At 42.5% G+C, this 18,738-nt stretch overlaps 2 protein-coding genes across 11 annotated transcripts in view; one reads left to right on the plus strand and one right to left on the minus strand.

Moving 5' to 3' along the window:
• fryb (furry homolog b (Drosophila)) overlaps window positions 1-8,573 on the plus strand; it is a 63,342-nt gene extending 54,769 nt beyond the window's left edge. For 7 of the 10 annotated variants that reach the window (XM_072445854.1, XM_072445856.1, XM_072445858.1 and 4 more), the window contains exons 55-65: window positions 68-262; window positions 434-571; window positions 1,137-1,348; window positions 2,768-2,972; window positions 3,322-3,471; window positions 3,565-3,663; window positions 4,434-4,517; window positions 4,954-4,971; window positions 5,145-5,255; window positions 5,659-5,888; window positions 6,266-8,573. In XM_072445854.1, coding sequence (XP_072301955.1) covers window positions 68-262; window positions 434-571; window positions 1,137-1,348; window positions 2,768-2,972; window positions 3,322-3,471; window positions 3,565-3,663; window positions 4,434-4,517; window positions 4,954-4,971; window positions 5,145-5,255; window positions 5,659-5,888; window positions 6,266-6,524 — 1,701 coding nt within the window. In that variant the 3' untranslated portion in view covers window positions 6,525-8,573. The remainder of the gene's footprint in view (window positions 1-67; window positions 263-433; window positions 572-1,136; window positions 1,349-2,767; window positions 2,973-3,321; window positions 3,472-3,564; window positions 3,664-4,433; window positions 4,518-4,953; window positions 4,972-5,144; window positions 5,256-5,658; window positions 5,889-6,265) is intronic. The other 3 variants (XM_072445857.1, XM_072445864.1, XM_072445863.1) reach the window with 1 other exon arrangement.
• Window positions 8,574-8,781: 208 nt separating this feature from the next.
• LOC140360601 (zygote arrest protein 2.L-like) lies at window positions 8,782-10,275 on the minus strand. The gene is made up of 4 exons (XM_072445872.1): window positions 9,674-10,275; window positions 9,391-9,483; window positions 9,258-9,332; window positions 8,782-9,166 (listed from the first exon to the last, which is right to left on the minus strand). The coding sequence occupies exons 1-4, from the start codon at window positions 10,235-10,237 to the stop codon at window positions 9,023-9,025; spliced, it is 876 nt and encodes a 291-aa protein (XP_072301973.1). The 5' UTR covers window positions 10,238-10,275; the 3' UTR covers window positions 8,782-9,022.
• Window positions 10,276-18,738: the final 8,463 nt, after the last annotated feature.

Here is an 18,738-nt window from a genome sequence, read left to right on the forward strand (position 1 = left end):
TTAACATAAGTCCTTCTCTACAGTTTCCCATCGTCTATCATTGCGCTCGTCTGTGTCCTCTCCGCAGGGCGAGAGCTTGGATAACTTTAACTGGGGCGTACGCCGGAGGTCTCTGGACAGCACCGAGCTCGGGGACCTGTTGGAGGAGAGTCAGCATTCTGGCAGCACCCCCAGTTTGGGCCACGAAGACCCCCACGACACGGACGAATCCTCAGAGGAAGAAGAGACCTCCACCAGCCAAAGCCTCTCTCACTCCCAACTCGTGAGTGCTCGAAGTGTTTGCAGATGGCTAATTGATTAGTGGAGGTCTTTATTTTCAGGATTGGTGACGTACTTCTTAATTTAGCTCCTCAAACGTGAAGAGGTTTTAGTGTGGGCGTGTAGCAGTATCTCTATAAATAACCTGCGTGCCAATAATGGTTTTCTTTCGCAGACAAACCCGTCTCCATCTGATGAGACGAACCACACCGACTCTTTGTCCACGTCCTACGACACGTCCGCTGACCCGCTGTCTTTCAACGCCACCACCCCGGGACAGGGAGGGCTGAGTGACCTCCACAGAGCACTGCATGTAAGAGAGCAGTATCTGTATACGTTCAGACCATTGCTTCGCTAATAAATTGATTTGACAGATAAATTGGTTCTGCTTTAAAATAAGGTTCCTTAGTCAAGTATTTATAAGGCATTAATAAGCACTAGTTATGTGTTTGTAAGAAACTAGCATTTATCACTGGGTTATTGACGCAAACCTTTTGCACAGGGTTTAATATCACATGTTTTTATGGCTTTTGTAAGGTACTATAAGCCATCTACAAATGCTTGTAATTATCTGTGTTTAAAAGAAATAACTAGTGTTTATTAATGTTTTATAAATTGTTACAGAGAAGTCTAGCAGTACAGGATTATTCACTCCACTCTCAGTTTAGTTAGTGCTTACATATAACCAACTACAGTATGTTCTGTTGCGTTGTTTTTATATCTGTTTTTCCGTATTGGGTCTTGATATTGATGATAATTGCTTTGTGAAGCACTTTTTAATATTGTTTTGAAATGAAATTGGACAAATGCTATATGTATAAAGGGATATGATCATACACATTGTACATCTGCCATTACCTCCATGCCTGTGTCTTTAGGGGAGAGGCTGTGAGGATGAGGACACTCAGGCCCAGGACGATGAGCTGTCCCTCAGTGCCCACGAGGTCCCGCCGGGCTCAGACTGTGGAGAGAGCTTCACCCTGGACCTGCCGGGACAGGCCCAGGACCAGGTCCCCAGACTGGGACAGCGCTTCAACAGGGACTACTGCCAGCCACCCCTGGACTTTCTAGACCCAAACTGTCTGCCCAGGTACACACTGCCCCTTTATTGCCTTGAGCCTTCCAGAATGGAATGGATCGAGACATTGTTCTTGCCATGGTTTCTTATTCTTATTATTGTTTTGCATGGTCAAATTTTGCCACAACTCGGGCATTTTTGACCCCCTGAACATTGATGAATGTCACACATGGGGGCATAGACGCGATCGGCTCGGCCCGAACTCGCTTGGCCTTTTTTTTTTCAAAATCATACTTGTCCTAGGTTTTTTGTCCGATCAAGCTCAAAACAACACCTTTTGCGTCTAAAGACATTGAAATTTCATAAATATTCAAAAGAATGTTGATATTCTTTACTGTCTCTGCGTAACACGCCCTCAAAAAAGGCTTAATTTACTGTTTTTTCAAGGACAAGTCACGTCTAATGGAATTGATCTACGGAGCTCATATTTCACGCACTAACGCGTTTTTATGATCTGATTGGAAATAATTAATACCCATGTAACAAATTTACTCTATAGCACCCCCTACCCATTGTGTTAAAACCTCAACATTGTCTGATTTGTTTGAAACTCATGGTTTATATTCTCCTCGAAACGCCATGAAAAAAGTGCATTGCAGATATTGTGTATTTTCACAATTGGCCAGCAGAGGCGCAATGAATGCCTTCACTTCCTCTTCCGATTTTATTTTGATGGGACATTTCCTCTTGTGCCCCATTAGAATTATTATTCTTTAGACTTTATTCTTTAGGCTTAATTCTTTTGACTTAATTCTTTAGACTTTATTCTTTCTGCCACAACTCGGGTATTTTTGACCCCTGAACATCAATGAAAAGTCACGGGTCACCGAGGCTCTCTCGCTTTCTCCCTGCTCAGGTCTGCGTTCAGCACAATCTTGCAATTTGTCAGGACAAACTACTATTTGAATCGCAAACTACGCAATCATCAACGGTGAATTACTGAGCTTCGTTTGGTGTGCCGCAAAACGTAGCAGAAAACATGGTCGGGCGGGAAGGCGGTCGCGCGGGAGGCGAGAGCCATTATCGCCGCTACCGCGGCTTTGATTAGAAACTATTACTGCAGGTTTAGGCCAAGACATTTCTTTTGTGTTTAAATTGGTTGTTGTTTGCAAGTAAGTATAATTTAAGAAAAGTAATGTGAAATCACCTTGACTTATGAGCGTATGACCTGATAATAATTACACATTCATATATCATTTTACATAGAAATTGGGGTAACATAATGTATTCTCAAAGTACAGTGTACAGTGTAATGTGATTATTTGTTTTATTTAGGGGTAGTAACGTGACAATATTACAATCATAAGTCAAGCTGGCTGTTAAGTAATTTACGGATGTAACATTTCCCATAGAACCAAACCTTCACCTTTATTGTGTCCTCTCTAATGTGATCTTCGTTGTCCTGACTGTGGTTTGTATGTCTCTGTGCAGTCTCCGTGATGACGTGGATGACCTGGAGGACCTGGGCTTCCCTCCTCCTCCGTCTCCGTTCTTCTCGGCGATCCTGGCGGCGTTTCAGCCAACCGTGTGCGACGACGCAGAGGAGGCCTGGCGCTGCCACATAAACCAGCTCGTCACAGACTCGGACGGGTCCTGCGCCGTCTACACCTTTCAAGTCTTCTCATCCCTCTTCAAGGTTAGAACGGAGGAAAGAAACTGCAAAGTCAGGAGATGGTTTCAAAATGAGCCACTTTTAAGTGTGCCTGGAGACATAAAACAGGCTTTGTAAATTAACCAAATAAAGAACTAATTTAAAATGCATTATTCAGACAAATTATGCCCCTGCCTGAACTACATGTACCAATTTTTATTTGCCTGAGGAAATGTTTGCTGCTTATACACAATAGAAAATCCCTTTGTGTTAGAAATGATTGTCACTTATTAAAATGCAGCGTAGACAAGCTGTGGAAAGCTCCTGATTATAAAACCTATTTAACTATTGCGCACTGGCTGAATAAAAAAAATGAATTTCTTGTTGTCTATAGAATATCCAAGGGAAGTTTTGCACTTTGACGACGGACGTGGCGACGTATCTGGGCGAAGGGCTCAGAGGGATCGGGTCAAAGTTCCTAAGGTCGTCCCAGATGCTGACCACCTGCTCCGACTGTCCTACCATCTACATCGATGCGGACACTGTAAGTCAACGTTTAGTCATTAGAAACAGAAGAATGTACGAAACAAATATAAAACAATAAATGTGCTAATGAACCGTTTTATTCTCTCTCTAGATCATGTCTTATGGTCTTCTTGAAAAGATAAAGTTTAGTGCCCTGGAGCTACAGGAGTATTTGGACACATACAACACCAAAGAGGAATGTGCTGTGTCGGTAAGACTGTTTATTTGTTTATTTAAATGGATCTCATTAGCAATTAGCAGTGCAATCAGCTTCAATCCATTACAATTAAAAACAGATTAAATTTCAGTACAATAACATGGATATAAAACAGATTACATTTCAATACAATAACATGGGTATAATACAGATCACATTTCAGTACAATAACATGGATATAATACAGATTACATTTCAGTACAATAACATGGATTTGAAACAGAATACATTTCAGTACAATAACACGGCTATAAAACAGATTACATTTCAATACAATAACACGGCTATAAAACAGATCACATTTCAGTACAATAACATGGGTATAATACAGATCACATTTCAGTACAATAACATGGATATAATACAGATTACATTTCAGTACAATAACATGGATTTGAAACAGAATACATTTCAGTACAATAACACGGCTATAAAACAGATTACATTTCAGTACAATAACATGGATATAAAACAGATTACATTTCAATACAATAACACGGCTATAAAACAGATTACATTTCAGTACAATAACATGGTTTTCAATCATTACATTTCATTATATTTGATTACAGTAACAATTTAACAGTTCTTTGCAATCATATTTCAGTACATAATAGTGTACAGTACAATTTTGATTTACACAAACACTTTAGGTTAATTTTAAATCTGCAAATATTCAGTCGTTATATATTAAACATGGCCTAATATTAGTATAATGGCTCATATATGTGTCAATATACTTAAAAATTGTGCATGTTTTTCAGTGGCTGAGGAACTGTAGGGACACATTTCCCAGGTGTCCCGGGGACAGTGTGGTCACTTGTCAGCCTGGAGACTCAGAAGAGAAGGTACAGCCCAAAAAAAGAGAATGATGCAACATTTTGGAGTTTAATGAACGGTTGTATGAAGTACTCATGTGTAAATACATTGAGAACGTCAGAACAATTGGCTGCAAGAAAATATTTTTGGGGGAAAAACAAACAAGAAAACATCCTTGCAATTTACTATTCCATTCAACCATATCTTTAAAGTTCAAACGCATTCTTCAAAGTCATATATAGTGCTGACTGTTCCCATTGAAATCAGCACAAAGTAATTCATGAATTTACAGTTTTTTGCATGCTTTTGAAAGGGTACGTTATCGTTATGAAGGCCGAGTGAATATTTGAGCTGAGTTTAGGCTCATTTCTGGGTTGGACTGTACTGACTCTGTTGCATGTGTTTGATTGATGCTGTGTTTTCCTCTCACCTCACTCTGACGCCCCTAACACGCTCTCGCTCTAGCAAATGGAGTCTCTTGCAGTAAGTCTCTTCCACTACATTTTCTCTACAATAAAGTACTTTAAATAAAACAAGTTTCAATCTTGTTTTGATACTCTTTTTGCATGCCGTGTGCTTAACTTAATACTGTGATCTAATTATATGCTTGTGATATACTTGCGATGTGTAAATAAAAATGTTTAATTCTTTCTTAGCAACTGGAGCTCTGTCAGAGGCTGTACAAGCTGCACTTCCAGTTACTGCTGCTGTTTCAGTCGTACTGTTCACTCATCGGTCAAGTCCACGCCATCAGCACTGTGCCCGAGGTCAGTCCAAGAAATACATCACAAATGAAATATATTATTGCAAATAGGGCGGGGCAACTATCGAATTTTAATTGAGGTGGAGGGGGGATGGTGACGCGTGCCTGTGGTTATGACACAGTCTTGCAGCCACCGCCCGTTAGTTTGGAGATTCGAGGAAAGGAAATAGTCTGTAATATAGCTAAAAACTGCAGGAATCAATCTAAAAAACACTCTGGGTACATATATGAAGCACAAATAGCAATGTAAGAAGGTTAAAAGCTCTGAAAAGTCGATTTTGCATGTTATGGGACCTTTAAGTGGATTATTTAGGGAAAGTTATTACAACCATAAACATGGACTTTGCATAATGTCTGAGGGAGTTTGTACCATGTCCTTTAACATGTGCCCCGCCTCTCACTGACAGCTGTTGAACATGTCCCGGGAACTGACGGAGCTGAGGGGAAGCCTGCAGGCGGCAGAGGCGGCTGTGGCCAGTGACCTGGAGCACAAACTGCTGTCTCACGCTCACGGCAGCGCTGCAGCAGCCATGGTCGTGCCCAACTTCCCCACGTCTGAGGCGGCCGTGCAGGCCATCCTCGAGTGCCTTAAGAACCACGAGTTTACTAAAGCTGTCCGCTACATTCAAGAGTGCAGGTGAGTGACACACAGGCTTGAGAAAGAGAAGAGAAATAATGAATCATGTCATTTAATACACTAAATTAATTGAACTCTACATACGATAGTGTTAATGTGTGTAAGATGTCAACTTTTGAATTCTGAAAAACCTTTTTAATGAATGCCCAGATTTGGTCATATTTTCCATTTTTGAACAGATTCAACAACAAATATTACGTCCATAAAATATTGCATCTATGTTTAAATTATATTTCATACATTACTGCATATCATTTATTATTATTTACAGTTTGATGTTTGATGACATTTTAGTAATTACATTTTCCAGGCTGTTGAGTATAAAATTGTGTCAGTCCTTCGAGAGTTAAACGTTGCACCTCCTTTTTGTTTTGCAGGAGGCAGTGGCCTAATGGCGTGTTCGGGGGCAGCTCTGAAAGTGAGGTGCAGACGCTCCTGAACGTCTATTTCCGACACCAGACCCTGGGTCAGACCGGCACCATCGCTCTGGTCGGGTCTCGCCAGGACCTAAGCCTGATCTGCTCCAAACTCCTGGAGCTGAACGGAGAGATCCGCGACATGATCCGCCGCGCCCAGGGTTACCGCGTGGTCACAACCTACCTCCCCGACTCCAGCGCCTCGGCGACCAGTCTCTGACAGGACCTCAGGAGCCCTCCCTCCCCGCCAGACCCGCCCCCAAACACACTGTCATCCCATCACAGGACGCTGCCATACCCCTCTATCCTTTCAGACCAGCCAGTGGTTCAGCTTGGTCGTACAGAAGGGTCCCCACATCCGAATACATGGCCTCTCCCCCCTCCTACGTGTCTCCTGTCCCGTCTTCAGAGTACCAGACAGACGCAACCGTCCCAAAGGGATCGATTTTAGACACACACCCCTCCCATTCTTCTTCATCTGCATCCTCTGTCGCGTCGAACACTTTTCTGCTCGACTTTCCCGGACCTCCAAATCTATTCACGAGTCCGCACCGCTGCCCGACCGCCCAAGAAGAACTTTACTTCACTTTACCTCGAGAAATGGGCAAAAAACACCCAAACAAGAGGCATCAATTCAGAGGACACTCATCTCACAGCTCGCCGCTTTTCAATTTAAACCCGCGGAGGCATTTTGTATCTCCGCAACCGTCTTTACCCACTGTCGCTTCTGAGCCGACCCTTATTGGGGATTCAGAGCACTACTCGCCTCTACAAGGATCACATCTACCACACTTTCCTCACTCCCCGTTTAAGCACGCCTCTCCTCCACATGAGACTGTCCTAACTCGATGTCCTGCCCGATCATCTTCTCTCCTTCCTGCTCCTCCCCCTCCTCCCCCCTGCCCCACTGCACCTCCAGGGGACCTGGCTACCGCTGCGTGGGGCTGTTGTTGCTCCTCTTTTGTTGATGCGCCCGTATCCTTGTCCCATTACCTGGAGAAAGTGGGAAACGCTGCACTGCCTCTGTTAAAATCAGGAGGGCTCCTGAAAACGAAACCTTCGGATGTACAGACATAAGAAAAAAAAAGATTCTAGACTTTTTAACTTGAAATAGACCTTGTAACTTTTGCTGTACTGTTGCTATGGATATGAAAAAGGAATAATATATGAGCTTAAATTATGACCTGAACATTGCACAGCTAGTAACTGTAAACACTTAACTTTGTGCACAAGATTGGCTTTTTTCTGTGAAGATGAAGAGGAATTAACTTTTACAAACTACAACAAGGATTGCAAGGAGACACAATTTATGGTATAGAAACTACCAGAGAAGACTGGTAGATCTTCGAGATTGCACTAAATGGACTTTTTTAAATTTTATACTGATTTTGTTGTTAATGTGTGAGAGAAAGAAAAGCTGGAAATCTCACCCACTGCTGTTTGAAAAGGACCTTTGGAGGAATTTGTACAATGCATGACCCAGCCGAACACTTTCTACTGAATGAGATCCGCTCCCAGTAAACCGTAGACTGACTGAAAGACTGGTTTGATACGAGCAGTATGAACTATTGGGGGGATTTCTAAATAATGTTTATACTATATCTTGTGTTGGTAAACCAGCTGTCTCCAACTACTGTAACTAATGATGTTGTTCGTGTGCAGTCCTCTGTTGTAGCATCATTAGTGACACAGTACATTTCTCACTGTCACACATCGGCGTTCATGTTCCCACTGTCATGTAGCATATACATGTGTGTGTGTGGTCCACAGTAAGGGGAAATGCTGACATTCAGCACTTTGTGTTCAGAACAGTTCTACTGAAGCCCCCACACTTATCACTGCAGTCAGCTGTTTCTGTAACCACCCCCTGGCAGTTTAATGTCCTTTTGCTGTATTAATTATTATTTATATCCAAACAGGCATCACTTGTCCTTTTGAGTTTTCTATTGTTCAACTGAAACTGCCATGCATGCATCTTCAGCGTACTGTATGGAGTGTTTGGACTATTTATTTACAAGACTGTTTTTCTGAGAGGTATTGTGTGTATGCTGGTACTGCAGGGAGCTGTAAGCTCCAGTGAGTTTTCTTGCGTGTGGAAGAATGTGTGTGCATGCCAAAAATCAGAAATTGCACATTTTTAAAGCTTTTTAGATGAAGACTGTAGTTGTTTTTTCACCTTGTAAATACTTTTACAGCCTTTGTGAAGTTGTTTTTGAGTTGACGCTCTGTACACGTCTGTGTCCAAGTAAAGACATATCAAGACTACAAATGTGATTGCGGTTTTTGTTCATAGTTGAAACTGTTCATTGCCTGGTCAATTATAAAAAGGTAAAATTCCTCCATTATATGGAAGAAAAGTCACAACTGTTCAGCCTACTGAAATGACAGGATTATTTTGTTCCATCTGAAACCCTCAAGTATTGTGTAGTCACTTGAAACTCAGTAAATGTACATCATATTTGGGATGCAAATTTTATGTGCAAAATTCAACATTTACCAGGATATTCTGCGGGAAAGCCGGAAGGTGAACAATGAAGTTGCATCTAATAAAAAACAGGCAGATTCAGGTACTCGCTGTTCGGGGAATAATTGAATCACTTCAGTCAATTAATGGAGGCAACTTCCATTTGCTTTGAGTGCTGACAGGAGTGGCACGTCCTCAGCCAAGATTTAAAGTGCCTTTCAATGTTCAGAGGTTAGGCCATATTCAATCTCAGTTTAGACTATGTATTTGAAGCTGTAGGTGGCATCACACGCCAGCTTGGAGCCTTTGCAGCGACAGCACAGGTCCTGGCGGTGGGGCCTCTTCATGTTGATGTGCCTCTGCTTCCGCTCACAGATGCAGGATGTCTGAGCACAGCCCTTCACAGACACAGGGTTAAGATTTAAATCAGTGGTGTTGCATGACAGATCAACTGCCTCCATCAGTGCTGCTCATGTTCAGTGTGACTACCTTGCAGAGGATGGACTCCACTCTGTAGGGGTTGAAGCCCACCTGGCACTTCCGGCAGAGCTGCTTGTAATACACCTGAACCAATTCACACAATCAGTTTTACAATGTTCTAATCCAAACAGGTGGACCTTACCTTGCTGCTCCCAGAGATGCACCACACATAAGCACTCTCCCACCGGACGTTGCACTTTTTACAGTGGAAAAAGCCATATCTCTGCTCCAGAAACTGAAATGCAGTATTGATCTTGTTAAAAGAGTGACACAGCTTTGCAGCCAATGATCAGGGAACTTTAATAGTCTCTAATAAACTGTTTTCCTCAAATAATCTCATTTCTTACGCATGGAATGTCACTCAAGAGTCTATAGTTCAAATCAGAATCATACATTAGTAGCATAGAGTTCAAAGGGGCTCGCACCTGCAGGCTGGAGCCTTTGGAGACCAGGTGAAAGCTGCTGTCCAGTTCCTTGGACTCGTCCCTGGTGTGATCCTCGCTCACACTGTCCTCAAGTTCAGCCGTGTCCAACTCACTGTCCTCTCCAACACTGAGCTTCTTGAGGACCAGCCTCCGGTCAAACACCGGGGAGTAGATGGACACGGGCCGCATGAAGCGCAGGTGGCTCACCGGGGGGGTGCGGTCAGCAAGGAACACATCCGGACTCATGGGGGATTTGGGGACCAGTGTGCTCTCTCGGTCCCCAGCGAACAGTGTCTTGGGCCCCAGGGAACACTGAATGAGTTTGTGCACTTTAGCGTTCACCTGCACGCCGCAGTCTCTGGTGTTGGCCCTTCTGTGCTGTGGGTGGGCGGGGGGGCCCGTCTGACACAGGAGGGCCTTGCAGAACTCCAGGTAGTTCAGGCCATGGGGGCTGATGAGGCCGCCCTCTCTTTTGGGGGCCGGGATTCCGCAGTAGCCCAAGGGCGGAAACGTGGACAAAAACCCCTCCATCCTGGAGCCATGAAACCAGAAGCAGTCCGGCATGTCCCCGTTTATCAGCGGCCACAAGGGCGCGGGGGCCACAGCTGATTGCGTGATTGAAAACAGGAGCGAGTTTTCCTAACACTGTGTTGGAGCGCCCCCTACAGACTCTGGATGTGTTATTGCTACAGACAGATGGGTACTTTTTATTATAACAAATGAAGGTCTGTCAGCTTTATAAAATATACTACAGACTGTGTGCATATGTCTATATACCCAATACTACTGTGTTCAATGAACTGCAAATGTCCGATATAAACATGGGCCTATAAATTATTATAGACGAAGAAAACTTATGCTATAGCATTTCATAACAGTCTGGAAATAGTTACTGTCATTCATTCATTTTCATGAACAAATAGGCCATGTTATTTGGCTAATTTGTCCACAGACTTGATGTTGTTCTCGTCTACTGCCTTCAGGCGGCAGAGGCCCGCCTGTAGGTGGCGCTGTGCCATCACAGATGGACGTGGCTCCTGTGGCCACTGGAGCCACTCATATTGGCGCCATTTTGGAGCAGGAGGGGGAAGATCTGCAGAAGAGAGGACACGGCTGATCACAATTCATCGTAACAGGCAAGGTAAGGCATTTATACACCTATATTTTCTAAAATAGCTAATTAAATAACGCTTGGCTCAGACGCCGGAAATCAGGTGTTGTTCAGATGTGACCGCGGAGCTTCTCCTCGGGACTGAGCGGAGCAGAGCTGCCGCCGCGCCGCCTCTGTTCCCGCAGCCGTCAGGGCTCAGCGCTGCTTCTCCCGGTCCAGCTTAGAAAAAAAAAATCTAGCCGGTTTAAAATCTGCGTCTTAACTTTACCTGTTAAAATGATTAACTGTTAATGTATAGAAGTGACTTTTATTGCGCAATTAACGCGTAAAAATAATGTAATGATTGTACTGCTGTATCTGTCCTCCCTCTGTCACTGGTGGCTGCGGCTAGGCTACATGCTAACGTTAGCTTCGGATTAGCATATGGCCAACACAATGTAATGAGGAGCAGCTAGCTCTGAGGCTAACAACGGCTAATTTGATTAGCTTCGCTACTGCCAACTCTATGTTGCCAACACCAGTACAGTCATACTGCAGTTGATGAACTGTAGTCCAGCACATGCCGCTGGACGCAACACGGACGCAATGACCGCTTATTGTCAACGATTGGTTATAAATGCTTTGTAAAGCTTCAGTTTTTCTTTCTGCTGGTGCACGCGTTTTAGACTCCATTATTATGAAGTAGAGGTCCTAATAGACTGAGCCGCATTGCTTTATTTTTGGCGGTGGGAGGCTGGACTCTTACTTTAATTGCTCATCACTTTCTTGATTGATCATTCAAATACTCTTTGAATTTGCGGGGTATCAACAAGATGGGATTGTGTAAAACACGTCCCACAACAAAAGATTGTTGTTGATGTGACTGTTGTGTGGAAATGATGCTGGAGCCTTCAGCAAGTTTTGTTTTGACAAGTGGCGCCCGTCTCATCCATGTGTGGCCGGTCAACCTAAGTAATGGGCCTAAATATATCTTAATCTTAATGGGTTGATGCATTTACTTACTCTATTTTCTTTGCATCTGTTCACATAAATCAAAATGTTCCCTTTGTTTTGTTAAACTGGAAAGAGTGATGAATAAGGGAACACTTTGTTCCTTATTTTTGTGTCGAGTATGTTTTGTTAAAGAAAAGTCTGTTAAATGTTTATTTTATATGAAGGATATTGTTTCCATTAGCTCCATAACAATATTATTATATTAGACTATATATAAAATTTCAGAAATGTGGTCAAATGTGCTGGTAAAAGTTGTGATTTAGGTTCAAGTGTAAAATTTGAATTGGTGTTAAAACGAACGACGACAAGTGCAGGAATATCACCTTATACAATTTTTTTGGCAGATTACACTAGATGATTCTGTTTATTAGATTTTTAATCAGCTCCTGCGATTTTAGTATTATTTTTAAACCTTTTTTAATTATTGGCGATATTCTTTTTTTTTTTTTGTTGGTTAAATGACAGTTAATAATTAAATAAATAAATCAGATTTTATATCTCCAGAATCAAAGCATTTGAAATAGTATATATTAAAAATTATTTGTTTGGTTATTCCTTTGTTAATGTCCTCTTTGCTATATTACCAATTGCCTCTAGTTTTGTGACCTTCTTTTGGGCTGCCATGGTTTGATAGTTGCATGGTCACTGGTCCCGTGCAGGTCACTGGTCCCGTGCAGGTCGCTGGTCCCGTGCAGGTTCATAGTTGGTTGCAGTGGTTTGTGTTTGTTTGGGGTCAGAGAGTGTGTAGCACCAGCTGCTGTGTGTTTACTGAGGCTCTGCTACATTAAGGAGAACTAACTGTGTCACAATCAGAAAAGCTTTCACAGACATAAGAACTTGCTTTGGTGATTTGGTGCAACATAAATCAATGAACAATGATAAAACAACCTAATATAAAATCAAAAAGGGATGTATTAAAAGTTCAGTCTTGTGGTATAGTTTCTGTGGCTGTCTGGATACACAAGTTCTCTGAGACGTATCCTGAAGGAGTGCGTTTTAATATTTAAAAAGCTTCATAGTGGAAGTGGATACCCCTGTCAACTCTCTTTAAATAATATAATATATGTCAAATGTCTTGATGATCAAAAACCCTTTTATTTGCTTAGCTCATCATTGTTTTGATCTCCCAGTGTGTATGTGAATGTAAAGTGTGTAGCTACACACTTCTTACATTCACTTTTTTGGATTGTGGTGGCAGATTTGCAAACATTTGTGTTGATTTAGAATTTTGATAATTGCAGCAACATTCCAAACGACAACACAATTATGTATTGATGTAATTCCCACCACATTTTTGTTGCTGGGATGGTACCATGATTTTGTCAAATGTACTGCGATACAAAAGGGCCGATACCAATTAATAAAATGAAATGCACAAGTTAAAGTTTCAAAAGTTAGAAACTAACTGTAAATCAGTTTCTTTGTAAAAGTCAAAATGCAATAAATAAAAAAACAATGGGCATCAAAGCTGGCATTAACAACACTGATGCCAACAGCTTTGTAACATGTTCAGCAAACACACGTGTAAAGATCCTACTGTTTGTACTTTTAGTTTCAAAAGCAGTCAGTATAATGTCAATCATTAAAGGGAATATAAAGTACATGATATTGATGTATTTTAAAAAGCATACATTTAGTAATTCATTTCCCCATTACTACACACAAACACAACATTTTCGAAAAAGAAGAAATGTTCATTTTAGCCTTTTAAAGGCAGTCTTTCCAAAGTCCCTTGATGGTGGGAAGCTGGTTGGTGCTTGTCCACGTGTGACCGTTTACCACTGTCACATCCAAGTTAATTATTCCCAGGTTGATTGTGCGTCCACTGCCCCCCATGAGGAGAAATGCTGCGTGCTCAATCCTCATTGGTCTGTTGTGTTTCCTACGGTGTGTAGTGTGTGTATGTGATGGTTTGTGATTAAGAGAGGTGGAGGTGGAAGTGGGGTGAACAGAAGGAGAAATAAATGGTAAATGATCAGATTTATAGCGCTTTTCTAACTTCAATATTTACTCAAAGCACTTTACATCAAGGAACCACCACCCATTCACACACACTGAGGGCCAGTGTACGCGCACTGAGGGCCGGGCCAGTGTACGCGCACTGAGGGCCGGGCCAGTGTACGCGCACTGAGGGCCGGGCCAGTGTACGCGCACTGAGGGCCGGGCCAGTGTACGCGCACTGAGGGCCGGGCCAGTGTACGCGCACTGAGGGCCGGGCCAGTGTACGCGCACTGAGGGCCGGGCCAGTGTACGCGCACTGAGGGCCGGGCCAGTGTACGCGCACTGAGGGCCGGGCCAGGCCGGGCCAGTGTACGCGCACTGAGGGCCGGGCCAGGCCGGGCCAGTGTACGCGCACTGAGGGCCGGGCCAGGCCAGGCCAGTGTACGCGCACTGAGGGCCGGGCCAGGCCAGGCCAGTGTACGCGCACTGAGGGCCGGGCCAGGCCAGGCCAGTGTACGCGCACTGAGGGCCGGGCCAGGCCAGGCCAGTGTACGCGCACTGAGGGCCGGGCCAGGCCAGGCCAGTGTACGCGCACTGAGGGCCAGTGGAAGTGGGATTAGAACCACCAATTTGTGGGATAGATACTAATGTACCCTGAACAGATGGGCCTGTCAATATAACGACATTTGAAGAGCAATACTGTAAATTGTTAAAGAAACTATCACATTTAATGATTATATTACTTTACACAATAATCCCAAGCGATAACTCTACTTTAAACGTATTGAATAAAATATGCAATAAACAAATGGCACAACAGTGCAACCAGAAGTTTCACATGTAAATGTGAGGTTAATACAAATTTACCAATGTTTTAGTAAATTTCTCAGTCAGAACTGCTTGGTATTAAATGTATTAATTGAGTAAAACATTTCAGACGAGCTGCTCTCTCCTCGTCTGGTTTCATCTCCCTCTGGTTGTTGCAACAGTAGTAAACACAGGCTGAGCTGAGGCTGTATCGGTCAGTGCTGAGTGTAATCATGGACGCAATAAGTGGACCTCTCTAATATCTGACTTGTCTGAGGTTAAAATTAATCTATACATTTGTTCCAAAACATGTCGTGAGCTGAGAAAAAAAGTTTTATGACTCAAATTGAGCCGAATGACACAAAAAAAATATGTTAAATCTATGTATTTGATGAAAACACTCTTTAGTCCATGATGTTCTGCCCCAGGCTTCACACAGGCTTTTAGATAGAGACCCGTCTTCACGTATTGTGGACGGGGTATTTGAAAATGTGGACGGACATTTTCGAGTGCAGGGACGCCCATTTTATTAAATCTTAGAAAAAAAGGAATACTATTATTAAATTGGGCCGGGAAGCATTTGACAATAGTTCGCCTTTACAGTTGTTACAAGTGAATATTTGCATGCTACGCGCTGATTGGTCGACAACATTTGTGTACTTGGCTCTGATTGGCTGCCGAGCCGTGGTCCGGAGGATGCCGAAGCTACTCGTTTTTTCGCCTAGTTGGCCCCTGTACCCCCGGACACAATGATTTGGACGGGGTGTTTTCAAATCCTATCTTTAAAGTCTGGCTTCACATCACAGGTTAATCAAGTCAATAAAAATCCTTTCATCATGTGACTTTTCCATTCCAAACAACTAATCGAGCACCGGTAATTGGAAGAATTATTGCTAGACTAATCGATGATCAAAAATATGATTAGTTCCAGCCCTAGCCTGGAGTGCCGCAAAATGAAACACTTCAGTTTGTGTTGATAATAAGTCATTGAAGTTCCTAATTTCCATTATAATTTTTACTGCTATTATCTCAAAATCTTGTCCCGCTACAAAACAGTTCCCCCAAAAATGTCTCGGTAATCCCTCATTCTTCCAGGAATTTCCCCCCAAAAATGTACGCGCAGAATATATCGTTCTAACGTCGCTGTATTGAATAGTACGTCGACAGCGTTAATAAGGACCCGACCCAAACTTGGAGAGCGAGTGAAGGACGGAGGGCGAGAGCCTGAGTGGGAGAGACAGTTTTGTGTTTGGCAGCAGCTGTGAGGTGGGAAACCAGGTCAGATTAAAGCTTTTGGCCCCGCTCCAGCTTCCACTGATGCTGCTGCTGTTTGTTTTAAACCATGAAACTGCTGCAGTGAAAAGAGGCTTGATTCAAACGACCACTACGAGCACTGACCCACAAAGCGACACCCACACGGGAATAAACTGTTGCTGAAAAAGAGAATATGCATTTGATAAACTTCTGCTGCCCCCTGCTTGGTCCCAGGTGAACTTGGGAAAACATTTAGATGTTGTTGGAGGCTATTTTTATCCATGCAGCGTGCAGTGCGCGCTATAGGAAACTGAACTCCATGTCCTTTGGTGAATTAGTTTAAAACACAAGTAATTCAGTTAAGCGATTGGCCTAAAGTAAATGCAATACAATTTTAGAGTTGTAAATGGCGGATGACACTAAATGCACAACTGAGAGTAATACAATGTGAAGAGGAAGCTTTGTGTTCGTTTGCTGTCATATTTTTACAGGCTTGTTTATGTGTATTTTTACTACAGAATGTGATGATCGCACATACTTTCTGCTTTATTGGTTTTCCCTGTAGACGTGGTCCAGGCTCCAGCGCTGACGCAAACACCGACAGAACGTCTGTTGAACGGTTCCACCCTGAAGAGTTATGAGAACCCCTGATAGAGGAGTACTGCATAACCTACAGTAGACAATATTTAACTGTGGAGGTTCACTCTGTCTCCTCCTCCTGTGGGTCTCTGTTGACTCTGTAACGCTTGTGTTTAAAGAACTGATGAAAGTGTCGTCTTCTGCGTTTACAGCTGGGGACTGTCTTTCCATTTATTTGTTTTTTTTAGTATTAAGTCATGTGATGAATAGTTGACCCACGTGCACGACTGACTTAATCATGTGCAATATACTGAGTTAATCATGTGCAAGACTTATCTAATCATGTGCAATACTGACATACTCATACGCAATAATGTCATGGTCATGTGCATGTAACTGCTGTAAATAAGAGTGTTTACCACTATTATTAGTATTATTGTGTCTTATGTTAGCTTATTTCTATATTTTTATTTTCTCTCTTCCCTATTAATATGAGAGGTTCCGTCCATAGGAGTTTTGTATTGTTGTTGTTTTCTATTAAGAGTGTTATCTGTTCTTTTCTTCTGTATCTACTTGCGTTGCAACACCGAAATTATCTTATGAGGTGGAGCACATTTATGGACTTAAGTGGGTTTTCATCAAATGCACTGAATTTACACATTTTCAGTGTAATTTTCAGGCTCAATTTGATTCATAAAACTTATTTTCTCAGCTCATAGTATGATTTCGAACCCATGTATTGACCAGTTAATGATTATTATATTACTGAACAAGTTGACGATTATTTAAATGACCGATTTAGTCGTAATTAATCGATTGACTTGTTACAGCCCTAGTTAAGCTGGAATAAGAAATCCTCTGTAAATGTATCAGTTCAGTTGGGCTGTCAATGTTTTATTATTATTATTATTATTATTATTATTATTATTTGGGACTGTAACAAAAAAAGGCATGAAGTGAGTTAGATGGCATTTTGGAAGTGACTTGACTTGTCTCCCTTTTTACTTCTACAGACGCTGATGTTTTTAATAGATGGTCTTTGAGTGAGTTCATGGTCTCGTGGGAACAGTCTGGGTCAAGTCCTGGTCAGATGATTGGGATGCTGAAGAGTTTTTAGAGCTTTTGCCGGCGCCTCAGAACATGTCAAGGATTTCTATAGCAGACTACAGCAAACAATATGGAAAACCAATATGATCACACTCCGGAGCGGCGTATCGCAGCGTATTTTCCGAAGCTTTTACAAAATAAAGCCGCGCTTTTAATTCTGTGCGCCGTCTGACGTTACGCTGTTCTCTTCATTTATGCCATACGCCGCTCCTAAGTGGCGGAGTAGGATCATTGGCTTTCCATATCGAGCGCCGTGGGCGGAAAGTACTACGGCGCTTGCACGGACGGTGTTGTGGTGCTTTTCGCAGGCGGCGCTCGCGTGGGTATCTTTTTAGCATGACGGGGCCATGACGGCGGAGCATGGCGGGGCCCCCGCGGAGCACGGCGGCATATTTTGCGAACACAGAGCTCTACAGTTTTGGGGTCTCATTTATAAACTTAATGTGGAATTTGTAGTAAAAATGTACGTACAAACTTGCTAACGTCTCATTTAATTTAGCTCGGATCACTTTCTGCCTCATTCCTGAAACCCTCAAAGTACATGTTAGAGTTTTTGGACAATGTTTGTCTCATTTCCATGTCACATTTTCTTTCTATAGCTCACAAAGGTAACTTGGAAACATTTTTATTCGTACGCATGCTTTATGAACGAGACCTCTGGACATTAATTGTTGGCCCAATCAGTTCATGTATTTAGAGTTGGACTTTATTTGCCACTGTTGAGGTTGAATGTCTTATAAATGTTTACACGGTGTATTCAGGACGAGACGAGGCCGCGTTGTCACAATCCAATACATGCATGAAAACATGGCTCACAGTATTGATATGATTTAAGTCCTCAACTCTATTTTTACGACAATCCTTGATAAACACGTGTTTTTATCCACTCATATTTTCTCGTCTCTGTTTTGAATATAGCAAAGTAAGTTTTTCTGTACATCTGCAAAAGTAAACACAATAACACTGGAGTAGTGACGTGTAATCTGTTGTTTGAGCGTTGTATTGATTGATTGATTACTGCACATCGTTGAATGTCTATAGAGTTACTGTCTGCTGGAGGCACTGGCTTGTATCGATATCCGCTGGTGGTAGAAAATACTGGAATTACCTGTAATATCAGGGCTGAAAAAGCTGGTGCACTTGCGCGTAGGAGGCAGAACATTTCGTTGAAGAAAAACCTTGAAGCAGAAATGGAAAACGATATTCAATACGTCAGTGAGAGTGAGACTTTGTGTGACTTGATACTCTAGCGATTCGATGGCCGCGCACAGAC

Source organism: Eucyclogobius newberryi, unplaced genomic scaffold, assembly GCF_026437365.1.
Source record: "Eucyclogobius newberryi isolate DKJ021-1_F unplaced genomic scaffold, fEucNew1.0.hap1 SCAF_15, whole genome shotgun sequence".
NCBI classification, from domain to species: domain Eukaryota; kingdom Metazoa; phylum Chordata; class Actinopteri; order Gobiiformes; family Gobiidae; genus Eucyclogobius; species Eucyclogobius newberryi.